This window comes from Eubalaena glacialis, chromosome 17, assembly GCF_028564815.1.
Source record: "Eubalaena glacialis isolate mEubGla1 chromosome 17, mEubGla1.1.hap2.+ XY, whole genome shotgun sequence".
Classification (NCBI taxonomy): Eukaryota; Metazoa; Chordata; class Mammalia; order Artiodactyla; family Balaenidae; genus Eubalaena; species Eubalaena glacialis.
This window is the reverse complement of record NC_083732.1, coordinates 22,897,073-22,920,446: the sequence shown is the minus strand read 5'-3', so window position 1 is coordinate 22,920,446 and position 23,374 is coordinate 22,897,073. Positions and strand designations below refer to the sequence as shown.

The 23,374-nt window shown below is 33.7% G+C and overlaps 1 protein-coding gene across 2 annotated transcripts in view; it reads right to left on the bottom strand.

Moving 5' to 3' along the window:
* Positions 1 to 23,374, bottom strand: part of PKIA (cAMP-dependent protein kinase inhibitor alpha) — a 95,737-nt gene that overhangs the window by 3,657 nt on the left and 68,706 nt on the right. For both annotated transcript variants that reach the window (XM_061171597.1, XM_061171598.1), the window contains one exon: positions 2,568 to 2,745. In XM_061171597.1, the coding sequence (XP_061027580.1) occupies positions 2,568 to 2,718 (151 nt within the window). In that variant the 5' untranslated portion in view covers positions 2,719 to 2,745. The remainder of the gene's footprint in view (positions 1 to 2,567; positions 2,746 to 23,374) is intronic.

The window sequence follows — 23,374 nt, the reverse complement described above, 5'->3', positions numbered from 1 at the left end:
CAACACTAAAATTAAACAATGCTTTCTCTCCATGTTAGGTCACTTTACCTGGGTGCAAGCTGCAGGCAATTCTTGATTCAAAGATTCAAATATTTGCATGTGTTAGCTTGTTACTAAGCGACCAATATGGCTTAGTGGACAAAATATTTGGGGGTGTTGCAATAATGTGTGTTATATTAAATTTTGCTAAGAGTTTATTACCATAATTCAAATTAATTGAGATAAGTAGGCTGTCCATTATTTAGATGGAAATGTTGAAGGTAATTTCTCCTTTACGCTTAACAAGTACACACAAGACACCTCGCCATGCACCATACTTTAGGGAAATTAAAAGCAGTTTTTCCACATAAAAATCATATTCTGTTCTAAAGGGGTTCCAAGAATATCATGATGCATTATATAGAATTTTCATGTACTATCTTCACTATTAGAGAAATGAACAAGCCCCCAAGGTATGCAGATGGCCTGAATCTGAGATGTATAGATTAGCATGAAATGAGAACTTGATAAATAGGAGAAGCTCTTGTCAACCAAAGGAATGAAGTCGTATTAGGGCAGATGCAAGACAGAAGAATATTAAGGATGAAAGTGACTGCATAAATACAAGATGAGTATCTTGACTCCCATGGGGCTTGGGACTTTCTAGGTATCCAGGGATACTTCTCAGGGCTCAGAATAATGCTGCAAACACAGAGCTGTGGCTAAATAGATGCTTGTTAACAAGTCAAGATAAACATGGGACAACAATATTGTTGAGCATAAACTTAAATAGAAGCTGAAATACTCAGGAATTACAAAGGAAGTCCCGCACTATTCTCAGCTAGTGATATTTAATTTGCCATTGTACAGTTGTCTTTTTTTTAATGTTTTAGACTTTTGATTGTACAGTTATTACTTTTAGTTCTTTGTACTTAGAATAACAAATAAAGTCAGTGCTGTTTATACTTTGCCTTATTCTGGATTTTGTGATTTGAGGAGAAACAAAATTCTTTCAGGGCCTACAGAATTGCAATTAACATGTAGAAATATTTGAAAAAGAATACATCTGGAAGCATAAAGATATTTGAATTATTTTAAATTATTTAATTATAACATATTAATATCAAATATAAAATTATTTATTAATATAAAATGTCAACCTATTTAAATTTTAACATAGTCTAATAGACTATGTTAAGAGACTATAGTCTCTTGTATAAGAAAGGTCTTGAGGTTAATGGGTCTTAATTTCAGTGAAAACAAAAAAAGAAAAAATTAAACTACACTATGAATAAAAATGTCCTCATAGTAAGGGTGGCTAAAACTAATGCAGATTATTTAAAATAGAGTATTCATATAAAATACAAATTTTATGAAAAAGATTAGTAAATTCTCAAAGATTGCAGAAAAAATATATTTACTTACTTCATGCCACCAAATTGGAATAATTCCCTATAGCTTTTCTCAGAGCTATTTTGAAAATTAACTCCTGGTAGTAACAGAGAAACAATGAAACCTAAAATATACATCAGTCTATATACTCCATGGAAGTGATTATTAAAGTTTTATTTTCGACCTGAGTTTTAAAAGACCAATCTATGACCTGCTGATCTGTAGTCATTGAATAAAGTTCTGTCAGTAGGTATTTTAAGGTAATGTTGCTGAGCTATTTCATTGATATATATATATATATATACTCTGACTCAGTTTTCCAATAACTGGAAGGCTTTGCCATGAAAATTCTAATAGCAAAGAATTATCAAGCTGTTACCATGAGTCAGAAACTGATCAGTGTTTTTCACATATATAACATTGTGGCTCCTTAATTGTGAACTCCTTTTTACTTTTAAAGATTATTTTTAGCACAAGTGTTTTTCAGGGAAATACATTCAGCTTTGATGTTTGCAAAAGCTATGGATGGAAGAACCATCAGGGGATTCAGAAGTACTTTGACATGTCAAACTTATTTTACTTTTTCACTGGTAAAGTTAGATTTGGTGGGTAGGAGTTCGAGGCCCAATAGTAAGACAAATTTTTCAAACTCAGTCTATCATGAAAGGAAAACTAAAAGAACTTCTTACCTAAGACTTATTTATGTAATAGACTATTTTACTTCCATTCTCAATAAAAATGGTCCTGGAGACCCTTTTATTTTGAAATGGTTCTTGGAATCGAGATCCGTCAGACTCATCTGTGAATCTTGTTAAATATCTAATGCTATTAAATGTTACAGGTGGCCAAACTGTCAAAGGTAGGAGCTCCAACTTTGTTAAATGTTCTACATAAAATATTTCAGAGCTTTTATAGAGATTAGGATTAAAAAAAAAAAACCTCATGTGTTTTATTGATTGCATTAGTAAAATCAGATTAAGGATTCTGCATTTGAGTGGGAAACCCTGTAAGGTGCAGTCATTGAAAACAGAGTGGGAGTGATTAAGAGATTAGTACCTGCCTTTTATCTTGCCTTAGACTGTTTGTAACTCTTTCTATTAGGTTACTTTCAAAGGTGTTTTTTCATGACTTAATCCTACTTAGCGAAGTGCTGCAAATCATTCCATGTTCATAGAGATGGATGTCAAACGACTCACCTGTCTTGTTGATATCAAGACCTGCTAATTTCAAGGCTAATTCATTGCTGTTACCACTTGCAGAGGAAACCAGGATATCATGTATTGCATTTCTTCTACCCGTTCTTCCTGAAGCAATAAAATCTGCATATGTAGTTTCCACATCAGTCATTGCTAACAAATATCCACATAGCAGGAGCTACAAAACAGAGAAAAATTAATAGGTAAATATAATGTTGGTCAATGGTAAACATTTAACAAAGACACTTGTTAAATTACTGGCCTATAATATGGATGTGAAATAACTGTCTTGCTTACATGTCCACAAAGCAAGTAATGCTTTGATTCTTGATCAAGGGTCAGGGAACATTTTTTGTAAAGGGCCTGATAGTAAATATTTTAGGCTTTGAGGGTATATAGTCTTTATCCAACTACTCAACTCTATGGTTGTAGGACAAAAGTACTCAAAGAGAATACATTAAATAAAAGTAATAAACTATACTTATAAAAATAGGCATAAGGCCAGATTTGGCCTGCATGCCATAGTTTGTGGACACCTGGTTTAGATCATAAAATTCTCCTTCTCTAATACCATTTTAGTCAGTCTTCAACTCCAGAAAGAAGAACTTGAGCTCAGCAGCATACCAAAGTGGTGGGAGGTGGAGTGGAAGTGCTCCATCCTAGAGATAAGCAGTAAGCAAGGGCATTGTTTGCAGAGAACCTAAGAACCATAATGAAATTGACCAAAATCCAGTTTGCTTTTTATTATCATCATGCACCAGCGATTCTAAACAATGCCAGTGATCAAATACTGCTCCCATTCCAGGAGGACAGCTCCCTTGTTGCCTCCTTGGTGAGTCATTCCTTGAGAGGAATAATAATCTTTCTTGACTGAAACTTTGAAATAAAATCTTCAAAATTACAAAGGACTCAATGAAAGTGAGTTTCCCCAAACAAACCTGGTAATGCACATACTTAATTAAAGACTTAATGAAGAAAATATTTTCAAGGTAGAATATGAGATACATGTAATAACAAAAGATCATCAAATGTAAATCTTTAATTTCTTTTTCTATGTTAAAAACTAATATTCTTTCCTGAAGGTCAAAAGAGGGATGAATGCTAAGATACGAATAATGAATTTCTGTTGGATTAATTTTGTTTAAACAGAACTTTAAAGTAGCACAATTTCCCTCCTATTGCTAAACATTCCAATTAAATTTTACTATAGGTTAAGTTTAAAAACTCATGCCAATAATCAAGAGAAAGGAGTCTTTTCAAAATATACGAAATGTGGAAGAAGCTAAAATGGTAGAACCCATACACTATCATGGACATGCACACTGTCACTCTGAAATAAATTGATGCCATTTACAGTGAAATCCAGGATGGCAGTCAGTAGCACTTTCCTTAAAGCTTAGTTCTTCTCCCAGTGCATAATGAGGGAGCTATTAATTTAATCTGGGGAAAACTTTTATACTCTCTCTTCGGAAGCTAAAAGAGGAAAGAGGGAGGAATAGCACAATACAAGTTTTGAAATAGGAAATATATGAATACTTCACGCTTTACTGTGACTGTATTATGGTTCCAATCACTTGACTATATCCACCATTCTTTTTTATGGGAATATGATTTAATGGTTGTTACCATGTTACTTAAAATTTCCAAATGCTCCTCAGAAGATCCTGGATTTAATCCTGCCCCTGACATTGGGTCATGGAGTGACAGAAAATCACTTGACCTCCTGGCCTTCCATTTTCTAATAAGTAAAGCAGGACAGCTGGATGACATAATCATTAATGGCACTTTAAGTGAAAGTGTAAAAACAATGATCACTCAAAACTATATCATTTCTAGAATCTTGAATTTGGAAATTCCCTTCTGTGACCATAACCACCAATTTTTTTTCTTTTCCTCTTACTCACAATGAATCTGTTCTTCACACTGGTCATATCTTCAATTCCTTTAACCCTTTTTGTTTTAGTTTCCTCTAGGCCCAGTCTGGATCAGTTGCCCACCGTTTCGTGTAGCTTCTCATTAGCATCAAGAAGTCCCTTTTTTCTACCGTCACCTTGACTTTCCTAAGCCTCACCTGGAAAACAGCACGGTACACTTTCTCTGATCTCATTACTGGGTGGATAAGTGTTACCGAAAAAGTCACAAAATTGTGCCAATTGGCTCAACTAAACATTTTTACTCTATTATTAGTATACACTCTGAGTTGAATGGAAATTCTTTTGTTCACCTCTAGTTGAATCTTCCGTATGGCTTCTCTCTGTGGGAAGGATTCCAAACCCTTTGTGGTCCACACAACCAGACACTACCTGCCTCAAGAGGTGACTTTGCATCTTCCTTCTTGGAGAAGATATAGGACATCTGCTGCAAGTTCTCTTACATTTCTTCCTTTCTCAAATACATTTCTCTGTAAATCACTATTGTTTCTTTTCTAGATAAACTAGCTGCTTTCTTTTTAAGGCATGCTATTGATTCTGTTTCCTATTACCTCCTGTAGGACCTTTCTCCATCCATTTTTTTCTCAATAATTTGAGTCTTCTTTCTCCTCTGGATTTCTCCCTTAAGTTTATAAGCATGTTCAAGTCTTTCCTTACTAAAAAAAAAAAATGAACCAACCATTCAACCAAATACCCATTCCTCAACCTTCATAAATCTTTGCACTACCTTCTCTTTCCTTCATTAAACTTCTCAGAAGGGTTCAACTACTTTTTTTTTCTCACTTTCCTTGAACCAACCTTTAGAATTTTTCTATTCTATTGGCCTTTATATAGTATGTTTTACAGAGACTACTTTCATATAGATCACTGAAATGATCTGTATTAACATTAAGTAACCGCTTAGTGTGAAATGTTCTCGTGAGTGTCTATCCTGTTTGAGCTCACATGACACTGCCAGTTACGTTCTCCTTGAAACTCTCCCCTAGCATATATTAAAAGTTATAGAGGCAAAATAATTATAGGAATCAGACTTATCTGTATTTGAATCTAGACTTTCCATTTACTTGTTATGCTATGTCTAATCCCTCTGTACTCAGTTCTTCATCTATAAATTGTGATAAATATACTTAGTTCTCAAGATTATGAGAATTTACTTGGATTATGTATCTCAAGAGACTAACACAGTGTTTGGCACATGGTGGGTAAGTACTGATTAAAAAAAAAAAAACAACTGTCACTTTCTTAGCTTTCATGATACCTTACTATCCTGGTTCCATCCCATTTGACCTTTGTATTTTTTACAGACTTCCCTTTCTAGGGTCACCTTTAGAAATAAGAGCACATTTTGTAGGAATTTAGAATCAGTCATTGACCTTCTTTACTTACTTACTTGAATAACTCATCTAATCCCAATGCTTCTAATTCCTCACTATGGATAATACAAAAGTCTGCATCTGCTATTTAGAATGTTCTCCCAAGCTCCTCACACACAAGAGCAACTGCCTGCTGAATAGGGGCTTCCACTTGGTTTTGCATAAAAACATTTCAAATTCAATAAAACAAAGTAAGACAACAACAAAACACAAATAGAGAAAACTGGCTTCATTAATACGCTGTGTTGGGGCATATTTTGACTTATTTCTCTCACTTGATATCCATGTCTAATCATCTGCCAGGTCATGTTGGTTTCTATTTGATGTCACTCATATTTATTCTCTGTAAAACATAGAAAAAACTCTTACCAGGATTATTGCTGAGTTTTCCCACAATCTGAAAAGAACCCACTTTTGCTGTTTTAACTTTAACCACTCACTCTCATACTTGGTATGCTACAGGAAAATGCACAGTGTTTTCCCAGAGCTTCTCTGATGGTGCATTTGCTCAAGTCTGTTATTCAACCTGGAATGCCTACTCCTGACAAACTTGCTTGTTGAAATGGATTTAGCCCTCAAAATTCAGCCAATGCCATCTTCTCTTTGTCTTCTTTCCCCTATCTCTTCACCTAGCACTCCCACAGGCCTTGATTTGTGCCGGTACAGGGCGTTAAAATTCTAACTGGCATCATGGTTGCCTCTCCTTCTAGACAGATCACAAGTTCTGACAAGACAGGAAATGCATTTCTTTAATATTTTAACTACATAGAATTCCTAGTAGAGCCTTTTGCACATAATCAGTGCTGAATAAAAGTATGTTGAATAGAACTGAACAATGAGGAAGAAATACATTAATCACCTTTCATCAGTAGCCACAGAGAATTTCCCTATCCCTGGGTTATACTAAATCACCAAATCCTAAAACTCTGGAAGGTTTTATAGGTGAAAAATCTGAGGACCAGATAGTTCAAGTGATCTGCCCATCTTCACATAGTTAATTAATTAAGTGGTTGGAATGAAGGTCTTCAAATCCCAGTCCACTCTTTCTGGTTTACCAGGTTGCCTGTCTGTGAGTAAGCTATGAATTTGCATAAAGTTTTTGACCTTGAAGTAATTCGGTGCTATTATAATGATATTTTCATTACCTACTCCACTACCATTAACCAACGCAGTACTTAGTTTCTATGTTACTTTAAAGATTTAGAATTGGATATCTTTACCGATTTCTTTCTATGGTCACATTTTGAAATAAGGGCACATTTTGTGGAAATTTAGAATCAGTCATTGACCTTCTTATATCTATCAAATATATCTGATAAAAAGGCGAAGTAGGTTACAGGAATAAGCTCATCTCAAAGTCATTGTTATTGTCTTTCATTCTTAGTCTCTTTATGGCTTTTTAAAACATAGGCTTTAAAAATAGCACAACTGCTATTATTTCTCATCTGATAACAATGTTATGAAGTAGGCAAAAATATCCTCATTTTCATTTGAAGAAAATAAGTCAGAGATGTTAAGTGACTGCTAAATAACACACGGAACTATGACTTGAACCCAGGTCTGTGGGTTTTGCATAAAGAACACTGTATTTTGCAATAAAGTTCCTTGTTTTTTGCCATTATCATTTTTTAAAATGTAGACTGTCATAATAATACTCGTGTATGTGGGAGTTTACATCTAATTCACTTTGCTGATAATAGTTTTAAGAAGATTTGAAATATCAGAGTGAGAGAGAAAAAAGTGGTGACATTTTCCGTGAGAAGATATGAATTAAAAGGAGTACTGTGTTATGATTTGTATATCTGGGAATGTTAATTTCTGTGATGGTGGTAATTCTATTTATAAGAGGGGAGCCAAAAACGTAATTTGAATTTTCATTTAGGGTACCCCTAAGTAATGAGCACATGGAAGAAGAAACAGGGTTATGAGAGATGTATGTGTATACTGTGTTCACCTTTGAAATGTGTGTATCTAGATTTCAGTTGGATTGAGTGAAAGACAATAATGAGAATTGTGAGAATAGGTTATTCTGTAAACTCCTTTTCTTCTTAAGCATTTATGAAATATACTTGCTAGATTGATGTGCATCTTATTGTAAACCTCTAAAGTAACATAGAAAGTACTGGGCACTCAATTATGGTAGCCATTATAATTATTATTATAATAGTTATTATTATAAAGTAGTATTTCACTTTTATTAGATTTGTTTTCTCCAGACAATAAACTTAATTTTCAGTAAAAAGAAAGATAGCTGACAAATGCACATATTTAAATACATGCATGAAGAATATAATTACATTTTGAAACAAAACATATACATGTTATAAACTCTGTATCTTTTTCTCTCTCTCCATGATTATACTTCCTTAATGAATTCCCATTAGGTGCTCAAAAACAGTAATTTTTACATGCATGGCAGCTATGTTTTTTTCCTTTCAGCTAAACATCTTGACACAGCTTTTCAATTTATTGATATGACTACCAGAGATTGGAAATAACTTTTACACCAATATAATCACTGTATAATGACTTGTAGTTAGCTTAGAAATTCTGGGGAAACTGTTGCCAAATGACTATGGCTGACAGATGTTCACCCCAAAATGACAAATGTCAAAAAAAAAGTCTAATAAGTGTCAGCAGCTGGTAGAGATTTAATAGAGTAGCACTTAGCACACATTCTGGCCTTATGCAAAATATACTAATCAGAATAAAACTTGGAAAAGTTTACCAAAAGTGGGCTTTGACTCTTCACTAAAGCTTCCTATTTATGTTGCTATAATTAGAATTTTCTAGACATGACAAAATGGTAGTATTGGATATAAACAAGATAATATGGTGCTATTTTTTGTATCTAGTTATATACAAGAGCTAATTATACTAATATTCAAAGTCTGATTAGAGGGAGGAAAAGACATTTTATTATTTAAGTACTGTACTATTTAAAATTAGATTAAATTTTAAAGCATAATTTTCTAAATATTGATATCTAAAAATCCAATCAAAATTCATGACTAAGAAATAACCTTGCTTTCTTTTCCCCTTTCTTAAAAAAGTCTCACTTTCTCCCTCTTTAACAAAGGAAACAGTATATTGGTATTCTAAAATTGTTTCATTTGTGTAATGGATTTCTAAACTGAGATTCATAATTTGTGTTGGTCTTTCCCTTATTTATGCCCTTTATCTTTTTAAATATCATTTACACAAATTGAGAGAATAAACCAGATTTCACCCTAGCATAATTTATAGACTTAGATAGACTGCAAGAGGCTAGAAAAAGTATGTACTTACGTCTCCTGTATTAAACAAATTGAAGCATCCGCATAGATGTATTCTAAAAGAAGTTGGGTCTAGGAAGCTGCTTAAATGATTTTTATAGTGACATTGAGTCATGAGCCAAATGGTGACTGGATAACATGCTAATTTTACTCCTGTAAATGGGGACACATGAAATGAGACTCACAGACTTGGAAGAAAGAATGGAGAGAATGTCATCAGCAGGCACTGAAGTCTTCTCTCTAATATAAATGGTATGATTTTTTTTTAAAAGAGAAGGAAAATTCTTCCTCTACCATTATTACAAATGCAGTTACATGACTTCTCCATTGTTACTTTATGAAATCATATGAAGTTTGCTAAACGTCCTTGAGTAGTTTCCTATGTGCTTAAGACTTGGTCTACATTAGTGTTTCTGAAACGTTTTGGTCTCAGATATCCATTACATTATCAAAAATTACTGAGAACCCGAATGAGATTTTGTTTATATAGTTATATCTGCCAATATTTACCATATGTGAAATTAAGACTGCAAATTTTAAATATTTATTAATTCACTTAAAATATAAATAACAAGCCCATTACGTTTCAATAAATAATATATTTTTAGTGAAATGAAATATATATTCCAAAGCCAAAATAAAATAGTGACAAGAATAGCATTGTTTTACATTTTGAAATTCTCTGGCTTAGTTTTGCAAATGTCTGGCTTAATAAAAGACATCTGGTTTCTCATAACTGCTTCTGCATTCAATGTCTCAATATGTTGTTTTAGTTGAAGTATATGAAGAAAATCTGGCCTCACACAGATTTCTTAGTCGGAAAAGTGAGGAGAATTTTAATAGCTTTTTCAGATAATTATGGATTTTTAAATTTTGCAATGTGTAATCTAAAACCATATCAATATGCTTCCCTTACTGTTTAATTAAAATCTATTGTCTACTTTGCACCTTAAATGGATCTTTTGCCCATGTGTATTTTTAAAAATATCAGGTATTGGTCACTTGGAAAAATATTGGTTCACTAGGTTATGCAAAATTTCCAAATGGTAGCTTATTTCATTATACAATATCACATTTGTTCGTAATGCCACCTATCTCAACAGAAAATTCTTTAAGAATTGAGAAACTGACAAGTTCACAGGGGCCGATAATAAGTTTTCCAAAATTGTAATTTTTATTTGAAAACTCAGATTTTATCATTGGCAACAGATACAGTTGGATTTTGCTTCTCTTGAAGTGACAAGCTCACTTTGTTCATTTTCAAGAAAATCTCTGCCAAATATCCAAGTTTGAAAAAACCACAGTTTGCTTGTCAGTTGTTCTTTCAAGTAAAAATGGTGATTCATGAGAAAAGTGGCTAATTTAGCTCTCAACCCAAGCAGTCACACAAGTACTTACTTGAGACAACCATGCAATTTGGTACATCTTCACTGACTTACCATTTCATCACACAGAATATTAAAAAGACCTCTACTCAAGGGTCAAGATTTGACGAAATTAGTATATTTTTACTCCTTAATCAAGTACATTCTTAGGTACATCTTGCATTTTAAAAATATTAACTCTGAGTGTGTGGCAGTGAAGAATACCAGGCTTACTAGTAGAGTTTGCTGCTACTGACTTGATTCGTGCTAAGGTGTCAGCAGTTTTCCCCACCATGATTTTGCACCATTAGTGCAAATGGCAGCCAAGTGAAAAAGGTAAATAGCATCAGTATTATTATGAAAATTATTTTAAACTTCTGAATCCACTGAAAGTATCTCAGGGAATGACTGAAAGGGTTTTGGGGACATGCAGGAGTTGGGGGGACCAAATTTTGAGAACTGTTGATCTACACAGTAACAGGAAGCTATCCGACAAACACTACAGATTACAGAAGGGAACCCTTTTGTAAAGAACTTAACTAAGCAAGTTTTTGATTCCTAAAATATTCTGGAAATAATCAGCTATTTCCATGCTAAGTACAATACTATCTATCTTTTTCTCTTTTCTTTTCCTATATAAGAATATTACTTATTTATCTAATTCAGGCTTACAAACAATCTAATAGCTTATTTCTAAGAACAACCCCCACAGTCTCACAAATCAGAGGGCTTCAAATTAAGTCTCATGAGCTCAGGACAGGGTGCCAGAACTTGATGCTACCTTAGTTCCCCTTTTCCTTGAATTGGGCTATATTCTAGTCACATTTTGGAGTAAGTGACAACAAAGAAGAAATCAAGAACCATACCCTGTTAATAGCAACAATTTGAAAATTTCCACAGAAGTCTCCTCTGTTAAGGCATAATTATAAATCCTGCGCCAGATCATGACATTGCATGCTCTAGAATACCATTTGGTATAATGGGACACATATTGTCCTTTAGAAGAGTTTGAATAGTGTCCTATCAAAAGCACACTTAAAAAAAAGTAATCTCATATACTGAGTTGTATCACAGAATGATGCCAACACATATTAACTCTGCGAAGTCAAACCCTCTTTTGTTCTAAATCCAAGGCACTGACTTTTTTAATCACAAAATATTGCTAGAATAAATTTTGCCTAATATGAGAAAAAATAGGCAGTCTTTGATGGTTTTCACAGTAAGTTTTTGACTAATACTACTAGAAATAACAACCCATCTACATTTGTTGGGGGGAGTTCTTCACTTCTTCCCTGATTTTCAGTGTATAATAAAAATTCTCAAGTTCAAAAATTTCCAACATTTGATACTAATGGTTATTCTTCTCAATCTTCTCTCTATTCATCAATTCATCTCTGATCCCCAGTTATGTGATAATTGCGATCCTTATGCCTTCATTCAAGATTATATATATTTTTTTCCTTGTTTTGACATGGGCACATTTTCATATTGTTTTTGTAAATTCATGACCTAGTCAATTGTGTTATTACTTAACTTCTTCTCTGAAACTTCCTTTAGCCCAGATTCAAATCCTTTTTTTTTTTTCTTTCCACAGTGCTTAACAAATCAAAACTTTGTAATGAGAAATCTAAGCCTAAAAATGTTATAAAGCCAGAAGCACAGGCCATCTTAAGAAAATATTTTCACTGTCTAATTAGGCAACAAGTGACCTCAAAGCTATTCATAAATTCCTTTCTTGATTTCTGGCTGACCCATTCACCATCCTTAAAAACAGCAATTTCTTCATTGTTTTGTGTTTCTTAAGTCTCACTTGTATTTCATCTGCTTACGCTCTATAGAAAATCTTGCCTAATGACTTTATGGAGAATGTCAAGGTCATCCTACATAAATTCCTTCAATTGCTGTTTCTTTATCATCACATCAAAATTGCCATCTTTTTATTTGAGTCCTTTTGCCAACATTAATACCTGACTGGTGCTCTTGATTCTATCTTCTCTCCTATTATTTTTCCTTCAATCCTGCCTTGTGCTTCTGGAGTCTTTCTTTTCCCTGCTTCTCCAATGCCTATAAAATTATTTACATTTTCCCTGTTATAAAATATATTTCATCTTTTAGCTCTGTTCTTTTTGTCACTCACCTTTTACTTTCATTTACTCTCAAACTTACAGAAAAAGAGGTAGATACTAATTTTCCTGCATCCTTTACAACGCTTTATTTTTAATTCCTTTGCAATTTAACTTACATATCTATCAATTTACCAGAATTGTTTTCTCAGAGAAAAACCATTACAGATTAATCACAAAATTCAATAGGCTTTTCACAGTAATCATCTATATCAAATAGTATACAACATTTTACATTGTTATTCCTCTCTTCTTGAAACATCTTTCTCCCTTGGCTCTGATAGTTACTGTACTCTTGATTCCCTCATAATCTTCTTATATTTCTTCTTGCTCTTTCCCTCACTTAACTATTAAATAATATTTTTTCTCTCTTTTGTTCTTTATGTTCTGTTTGGTAATCCCATTTACCCCAATTGTCTTAATTTCCAACTGTGTATAGATGGCTATCAAATCTATAATTTGGGGGCCTGATATTTTTCTGAAGCGTAGCTTGGGAATTTTTACTGCCTATGGGATATTCCCCCATGTTTGTCCTTAAAAACTCAAATTCAGTAAGTTCAAATGGAGTCTCTTTGCTGCATCTCTACCTCCACCCCCCAAACTATTTATTATCCTTATCATTTTAGTGTATATTACTACTATTTTCTTAGGTATCCATGATATTAATAGAAATCTTACAATTGTGTTCAGTTACTTCCATCTCACTAATTCTTCCCATCTAATCAATTCTCAAACCTCATCGTTTTAATTCTATCCATTCAATGCTTCTTAAATATTCTTCATTTCCGTTCTTTGTCTGGTCACTCCATCATCTCTTTCTTGACTATTGCAATTATAGGCTAACTACTTACTTATCTAAACTTATTCTTTTCCAAGTTACCCTTTACACTTTCACCAGAATTAACTTTATTAAACATAAAATACTCAAAAATCTTCAGTGGCTCCTGGGAACCCTCAAAACATAGTTGTAACTTTATTTGCATGGCCCTCAAGAATGTGAACCCAACCTAATTTACTAGCTTTTTTCCCTATACTATCTCTCCCATGTATACTAAGTTAGATCATAGCAAACACTTGCTATATCTCTGGTGTTCTCTTATTGGTCTTCTCATGCTGTTTTTCTCAACCTGGAGTGACCTTCTCTCCCAATGACAACAAAATCCTCCTCATCTTTCAAGCCCAGTTTATAAGCTACAACACCTCCCCATCTCCAGGTAAAATGAATAACTTTATTATAATATTTATTTAATTTGGCACTATGCAAGAATTAATTATTTTCATGTTGCTCTTCTTCCTATATTATATGTTCCTTGAGATCTGGGTCTTTGATTTTTGAGTCCCCTCAGAATGCTTGGCACAGGATTTTGTATGTTGTTCTTATATCTGCAAAAAGTATATTGTAGATTTATTTTTAATCATCATACTCAAGATCCTTATTGGTAAAGTAAATTTGTCAAGGTTATCCCATTGTCAGTAGTAAAAGTATTGATAGCTCAGAAAGCATGTTTCTTTATTCTTATTCATTTCATTTTCCTGTCTCATAATACTTATCATCAATATAAAGAGATGAACTGTAATCATTTCCTCTAATACACTTTTTCTTCTGTGTATTCTTAATTATGACAGAAGATTTTTTAAAAATAACAGCAACAAAAAGCACTCTAGAATTCCAAGTAATCTATCCTATTTTCACTTTACGGAAGGTTACCTCTTTTTAAGTTTTTTATAAAATATATATGACTAAAGTAGCGAATTAATGCATGAAATGATTTGTTCTGTCCTTCTTTTGTTAAGGCTTTTTACATCATTTATTTAATATTTCAAAAGGTTTATAAATCATTTATTAGCTAATCTTTGCAGCATCCCTGCTGAGACAGTCAGTTAGCTGAAGAAGTACTGCTGGTTGGCAACTGACGAGTAATATTACTTGCACATTACAGATGAAGAAACTAAAGCAGAGAGGTTAATCGACTTGACCATGTCTTACACAGTGAGTGGTAGTACTGATGTCAGAATGGGGACCCGGGGTTATTCACATCAAAACCACAAAAGCATTAAGAGTCCAGAGCTGGTGCTGTTCTTTATTATATTATACTTTCTAAATCCTTTGTTTAATCTCCTTTTCTGGCTCTCTATGAGTCCAAGGAGGAAAGATACTTTTAAAATCTATACCTTCTCATTAAACTAAGACTATTTTTTCTACATCCAATAAATATTTAGTTTTTGCAAGGATGTTAGAACATCGACACATTTCTTCTCAAAATAACTCATTATTAACTTTTCCATTTTTAAAAGCACAATGAAATATCAAATCAATCTCAGTAATATTTTCTGGTCTGTTCTAAGTTGTAATAATGACCATAATAACAAAACAGCTATTGTTTACTAATTATTTATCAATAATAACAAAAATATCAAGTATTTGCCAGATACAACACTAAGAGGTTTATGTGAATGATATAGTTTAAATTCATCAACAAATTTATCGAAGAGGAATGTTCATTATCTCAGTTTTAAAGATGGAATATTAAAGGTTTAGAAATATTGTTATGAAAGTGATAGGTGATTTAACCACTTACAAAACCAGTTGCCATTTTCCAACATTCATTTTGGAACATACTGTACTTAATTTTTTGTTGATGGTTTGCCATCCCTATTTTTTTTTTTCTTTAATATGTAAGCAGTTCACATACTGTTGTGTTGAGACATTACTGTGTAGGGTGATATTTTATTGACATCCCTACAGAACCTGGCTTTTTAATACTATCATCTGATATACATCATATTAATTGACACTGCAATTTCTTCCTTGATTTGTATATTTTTTTCTACAAACACTTTGCATTCCAACTTCCACGTATCTGATTTACTCATCCATGTGATGGTCTTCATCTTCAGACATCTTGCTCTCTGGGCTGTTCAACCCTGTGACAGTAAAAGCACACTCACTAGGGAATAGGAGTTTGAGAAGGACTTAGAAAATTGTTTGACACCTGAAAAAAATGGCTCCAGAATATGAAAAAAAATCTGCAAAATTGAGATAAAAACGTGTGTAATTAATATTTTCAACTAATATTACTACAACAGCAATGTTACTCAGCTTTCATATAGTTATCTATAAATTATATTGGATATGTGACTTGGGCACATTTTAATGCATTTGATAACATTTAGGGTAAAGCTTCTAAAAGGGCAATTGCCTAGGACTGAGGAAGGTTTAAAAATGGCCCTGCACAGAATGAACTAGAAGTGACTTCAATGGGAGGCTGAGGCAGAGATGCTGGACCTGGAGAGTGACAGAGCAGGCGTACATTGGAGAGAGCTTTCCTATATAGGAGAGCCAAGAATTCGTTACTTATTGAGTGGGGAGCATGAAGGTAGGGGACCCTATAATGAGAATCCTAGGATTGCTTCTAGATTTCTAACTTGGATAAGTGACAGGACGGTACTCTTTGGTGAATACTAAAGGAACAGCAACAGCAGCAAAAGTCTAAGAATGGAACTTTAACATAACACAATGCCACCTTTAAAGTAAATTTGGCATTCTTCTCCTTTTTGAATGAATGAAAATGCCTTAATTAAAGACATACACATTCACACACCTGCTAATATCTGCTCTTCTGCAATCACGTGTTTTCTGTAGAGTGTCTAAATATCTATTCCAGTTGAAGTAGTGCTTAAACACTTCAATATGCCTCTTTTCAGCCAAAAAGAAAAACTGTGTCTATGACTGTTTCAACATATTTTAAATATATGTATAATCATTGCCAACTTATCTGCTTTGCAGATACTAGTTTCCTATACAATATTTAATATCTCCCTTTATTGAAAATGTCATTGCTCAGTATTATGATTAATGTTTTTCATTTTTATTATATGTCTGAATGTTAGAATTATTGATTAATCTCTTTATTAATGGAATGATCTTCAGCACAATGTGAAATACTCTTCTTCTCTACCATTATTATATGTTATTTTAAAGATTTTCCATAGTTACTTTAAATGGGATTTTCAGATTTTTCAGGCTTTTTGAAGTCAGTAGGATAGGCTCCAGTGAGTAAAAGAAATGCTGAAGAACAACAATATGAATTAAACAAATTTAAGTAGTTAAGAAAGCACTAATCTAGCCATTGAGAAATATATACTAATATTTACGTAGTATGTATATATAAATCAATAGTTTCAAAATGAGATAATCTACTGAACAAAATATCTTAAAATGTGAATTAAAAGATGTTGTAAAATCTCTATATGATTAAAATACAAAAATTTTTATAAGCTTGGAATATAAATAATAAGTGCATTTTTGTCTGGGAGACAAGTTGTTATCTGGGAAACCTCACGACATTTTGTAGATTATCGAAATCACTTTACTATCAATCTTGAGCATTTCTCCTATCAACTCTATAATTAGTATTGGAAATTAGCATTATGACTCTATTTCACTATCAGGAACATTGAAGAAACTATTTAAAGTACTAAACATTGGTTTTAACAAATAAAAAATAATTCATCTGAAGAAGATGTTACAATGAACTGAGGAATTAAAAGATCTCAAAGTAGAGAAATTTCACTGACTGCAGTATAAACAACTTGAGGGTAGAGAGTTTCTGTTTTTCCTGTTTGTCCTCCAAATTTTGGAACAGTGTTATATGCACGGTGCAGGGTAATAAGCAAATATTTAGCAAATGAAAAGCACTGAATTCATTACCTTGTGGTACAAATTAGGATTTCTTTTGTACTGTAACTAGAAGATTTTAATTTCAGCACTATGAATTATTAATGTCTTTATCTGATTCCCAGTTCTGTGTCAGCGAAACTTATTTGAGTGATAATTAGAGGACTGCATGTTTATCCTATCTTCTAGGATTTCACTTTTGCATATCTGTTAATTCATAATTTTGATATTTTTATAGCACAGCCAAAGACTATAAAAACATAAAGAGCAAGCACTTGCCAAAGAACTCTAAATAAAACAGGTCTCAGATATGAAATTAGAGCCATGCTTGGTTATACTTCTAAGTGCTTCATCTAAAGAGAGACCTGCAACACTGCTGCATGAATTAATCACCTAGGGTGACTTTTAAACCTACCAACAGCTGGCCCCTCTATCATATCTGATTTTATTCAATAGTCTAAATGATAATAATTTTTTGATCAAGAACTTTATTTTACTGGTTGTAAAGGTGCGCGCATGCACGCGCACACAATCCCCAGTGCTTTTAAAAATTGTGGGACAGAATTAATCATAACTATTGAGTTTAAATGTCATTTATCAACTTATTAAAGTGCAAGCATGCAGGGAAAATAAGCTAAGGACAAGACTTTCGTTTTTCAATTTATTTTTAAAAAGTCTTGTAGAAATCTTTATGAAATTAACACAAAATGGTGGTACACAAAAATCTTTTTGCTTTGTTTATTCCCTAGTCTGTGGCAATGTAAAGAGTGGAAGTTAACCCGGAATTTAAGTTAAGGAAAGCTATATTGTATTAAATTTAGCCAAACATTGTCTAACTTGCCATCATATTTTTTCAAATAAATAAAATTTCTATTCTCTTCCCTCTCTCCTCATCTCCCTTTAAGGTATGTCAACTCTAACCCCGCCCCCCCCATACACACACCTTGTTGCCTCTGACATTATCTCCTCTACTAGATGTGCTTTTGTACTTATTGCTACACAATAGTTCAACAATAAAATGTGATAAATGCAGGCAGAGGTGTTTCAAGAAAGAAGGTAAATGTCCTTACACATTTTCAACACAGAAACAGAATTTTTCAAAAATGAGTTACAAAACAGCAAAATTAAAAAAAGATTAGTTATAGATAAAGTTTGCAGATAATGTTGTCATCCCTCTTAAAAGAAGAGGGATAAGGCACAGAAGGAATGTGGTGTTGAGGACAATGAAAATAAGCAGTTATTGCAATCTATTTATGCTGCATTCAATGGATTTAGAAGACAGAGTCTTGAGTGCTGTCGTTATTACTTGTTTGCCGTTTGATGGTGGGCAAAATATTTAATTTCATTGGGTTTCTCTTTCTATGCCTCTAAAATGTGGATTCCCAGGCTAAGAAAATATTTCAAATCTTTTCTAGGTCTAAAAGTCACAGACCTTAGTGTCTGTGTACCCTTTATAAAGGCCACATTTTCACAAAAGATAGCATTCTTGTAAAACATCTTTATAGAAAGAAAAAGCTACATTTAGAAAGTCCACTCAGTGTCCAGGGTTTTCTGAAGTCGTACTGCTGTTTATAACCAGGTGTAGGCCAGTAGGACAACACATTTGCTTTAACTAATAACTGTCCAGATTTCTTGGAGTTAAAGCTAAGTTTTTCATTATTCTAAGTGTTGACCTAAGAAATTATTGAAAATAAGAATTGTTCTAATTTACTTATTGAATTGCCCAGTTCTTACATGGCCTGACATGAAAGGTGATTTAAAAGATTGCATTTGAGTTTGGACATATAGCCTTCATCCTGCTGTTTCATCACAGACCTCTTACAGGATAAACACGTGCAACCATTTTGAGTTTCTGAATAGGAGTGCTCCTTATAGTATTTTCCCCTTATAAATTTCTTGCCAACTTACTCCAATTTGAATGCAGGTAGAAATTTATAAATTTCTCCAAGAACTTATTTTTATTTTTATGAATCTTACTGATTTTGTTTTAATACTGAGGACTTTATCAAATTCATAGACATTTGATAGAGTAAAAAGCAAAAGCATAATTAGGAAAAATCCAAAAACCTCAAATAGAAAATAAGATGCTTTGTTGTTAGTAACAGAAATTAGCACAAATAGACTGAAAAGCTGACCACCATTGTAAACTGAGCTTTTAACTATGTGAGTCGCCAGGAAAAGGAGGATTACCTGACTCATGGGTCTTCTCCTCTTTCTTTGCCTTTTTTGAACGATCTCAAAAATTAAAGAAAGGTTGAAATGACAATAAAAATAATTTATTTCCCAAACCATTTGAGAGTAGTTGCCAACACAATGCAATGTCTCCCCCAAATCCTCTAGTATTTCCTACAAACATATATCCAAATATAATCATGAAAATCAGGAAATTAACACTGACACATTACTACAGTGCTACTAATCCTCAGACCCTTTTCAAGTTTTGTCAATTATCCCAATCATGTCCTTCATAATAAAAGGATCAGCCCAGCGTCACATGTTGCATTTAGTTGTCCTGTCTCTTTAGTTTTTTAATCTGGAAAATTTTCTCAGGCTTCCCTTGAATTTCATGAACTAGAAAATTTTAAAGAATATGGATCAGTTATTTTGTAGGATTTAGCTGTTTGTATTTGTCTCATGATTATTCAGGATATGTGTAGTTGGCAGGATTAACACAGTGGTGAAGCTCTGTTCTTCTCACTGCTTCCTATCAAACAATTTCGGCAAACTTTTAACTTGTAACCTTACTGGAATATTATTTTACTCATTTGATTAAGGTTTATCACCCAGTCTTCTCCATTGTAAAGTTATGTTTTTCTCCTTCATTATTAATAATTTCTGTGGTAAGGCACTTTGTAATTATGTAAATATCCTGTTCCTCATCAAACATAATTTATTCAATTTAATTATTTAAATCAGTATGAACTCATAGACTCCTATTTTATTCAATTGACTATAATATGTTTCTACCATTATTTATTTTGAGGCTTAGATTGTTCAAGATTTGTCCAGTGGAAACCCCTTCAGTTTGGCTTCTATATCCTTTGATGTTTCCCAATTATTCTTTGATATCTCCCTTCTTTTTTTTTTTTTTAACATCTTTATTGGAGTATAATTGCTTTACAGTGGTGTGTTAGTTTCTGCTTTATAACAAAGTGAATCAGTTATACATATACATACACCCCCATATCTCCTCCCTCTTGCATCTCCCTCCCTCCCACCCTCCCTGCCCCACCCCTCTAGGTGGTCACAAAGCACCGAGCTGATCTCCCTGTGCTATGCGGCTGCTTCCCACTAGCTATCGGTTTTATATTTGGTAGTGTATATATGTCCATGCCACTCTCTCACACCGTCCCATCTTACCCTTCCCCCTCCCCGTGTCCTCAAGTCCATTCTCTACATCTGCGTCTTTATTCCTGTCTTGCCCCTAGGTTCTTCAGAACCATTTTTTTTTTCTTTAGATTCCATATGTATGTGTTAGCATACGGTATTTGTTTTTCTCTTTCTGACTTACTTCACTCTGTATGACAGACTCTAGGTCCATCCACCTCACTACAAATAACTCAATTTCGTTTCTTTTTATGGCTGATCCCTTGCTTCTTGAAACAATAATATGTTCTAGGATCATCTTATATTTTCCCTGTAGTAGCTCTAGAATCAGCCATTTCTCCAAAGAGCTTTAGTTCCTTCAGTTGGAGAGCTGTATTTAGAAACCAAGATCTGGACACTAGATGTATTCATTGCTCTTGGGAAGTAGTGGTCCCAGGTACTCTCAATAAGCAGAGCTAGGGGATTTATGTACATATATACATACATACATATGAAAGCACATATTCATAACCATTTACACATATTCATAAACACATATTCATAAACATATGCATACATATTGTCTATGTTTAGTTCTATAATGTCTCTATATTGAAAATCATGTGTTCACATTAACATCCTCCATTCCCTTTCAACACCCTTTCATTCATTTCATTGCCCTTTTCATATTTTAACTCCCTCCACAGATATTAAAAAAACACTGATTACCATATCCTTAATATCCTTACTTATTTGATCAATCTTCCTGTATTTAAGTAAATTCTTGTAGCTGCCGCTTTCCCATCCCACACATTTTCTCCACCTGGCACGGGTTATGACTATCTGTACAGAGTGGTTGCCAAGGCCACTTCCTCATGTGGATGCCCTTTCACACGAATCAGACTTCAGCAGTCAACTCCAGGCTCCCTTATGCAGACATCCTCTCCCCTTTCTCAGACTCTGAGACCCAATGCCAAGTCATGTGGTTCCTTGAATGCCCACCTCCCCCATGCTGACAAAGGGTTATTTTACCTCACTTAATGGACTAATTTGTTCAAGAAGGGAAGGGTTCACAACACTGTAAAGCAATTATACTCCAATAAAGATATAAAAAAAAAAAAAAAAGAAGGGAAGGGACAAGGAAGGGGATGAAGAAAGGGAGGTGGACAGGGATGAACAGGTATCTTTTTTTTCTAAACAATATTTGAAGAGGTCCTTCATTTAGAAGTTACAAAGACATTATGAAGTAGCAGCTGAAGAACTGAAATGACAACATATATTTACACATCTATATCCCTACACCTATGACACACAATGTACACCTACTTTTATAGCAACCAAACTATAATTTAACAAAACTTATGATGCTTAGCCATACACTTTAATACTCAGCAACTTAAAAAAATATGCAGTGCCATTTGGCTGTTAACTATCAGTCCATTTATATGAATGGATTTGTAAAACTCCTAGCCAAGAGTACTTGGGATAGCGTCTCTACTGGTCCTTACTGGATCCTTTTCTTCTTTTGTCACTCTTTTCAGTCATTTGTTGATTCTCGATTGTATCTCATTGGTGACTTGAATGACCATTGGTAATCATATCTGGGCAAATACCCCAGCTTGGTGTCTCTCAAAGGGCTGACTGAAAACCATTTGCAACAGAATCAACTGAGGTACTTGATAAAGTTCAGGTCCACAGGCCCTGTTCTGATTTCCTGCTCAGAAGCTCTTTAGAGAGTAATAAGTATTTGGAAAATACCTTAGCTAATTCTCACACATTAACACTGAAACCATGGTGTAGTTTTCATGTCTACAATTCCTCAAAGTTCACGGTTTAAAACACATAGGTCTCACCAACTACAGTTCTTTTATTTTAGCTTCATTAATTCACATTTGTTATTTAACCAACTTGGAAATTGCTAGATGTGTGAATAGCCGCCAAAGTAAAATGTATCTATCTTTTGCAAAAATGTCTTCTACCAAATGTCTCTACAAAATGAAATGTAAATACCTTCTAAGATCTTGCTTGGAGGAATCTTACAGATTTTTAAAATCTTCCAGGTTTTAGGGAGTAGCAAGTGCGAAGGCCCTGATGTTGGGAAAGCCCCTGCAGAAAGAAAATCTGGATGTGTGTGTGAGAGAATAGTAGTAGTAAACGAGTCTGGAGAGTAGGGCAGAAGAAATATTGAATAAAGCATGTAGGACAGGTAAAAAGTTTAATTTTCATTCTAAGAGTGATGGGAATGGGTTTTGTGGAATAATGTGATATGATTTATGGGTTTTTTTTAAGATTATTCTGGCTATTGTATTGGTTAGAGACTATAAGGATTGGGGCAAGAGGGGAAGAAGCAAGGAGGTTGTGGAAGAGGCTGCCTATTGCATTAGATGAGGCAAGCAATGATGTCTTGGAGTAAGTAAAGATGGCAAGAGTAAGGTGAGAGGTAGGTGGATTCAGAATGTATTTTCAAGTTAGAGCGGGCAAGAATTTCTGATGGATTGGACATAGGAATTGTGGGGAAGTGAGAGTTTAAGGATGAATCTAACATTTTTGTCCTGAGCAACTGGATGAGTTATGGAGCCAGGAAAAACTGGAGTGCAATGGATGGATCAAAGCAAAATATTTAGTTTTATTTGCTAAGTTTGAAATGTCTATTATGCATAGATTGGAGATATTTAGTGGGAAATTGGAATTAGGAGTCTGGAGGTTAGGTGAGTGGTTAGGGCTAGAAGTATGAATTGGGGAGTCATAAGTCATCTT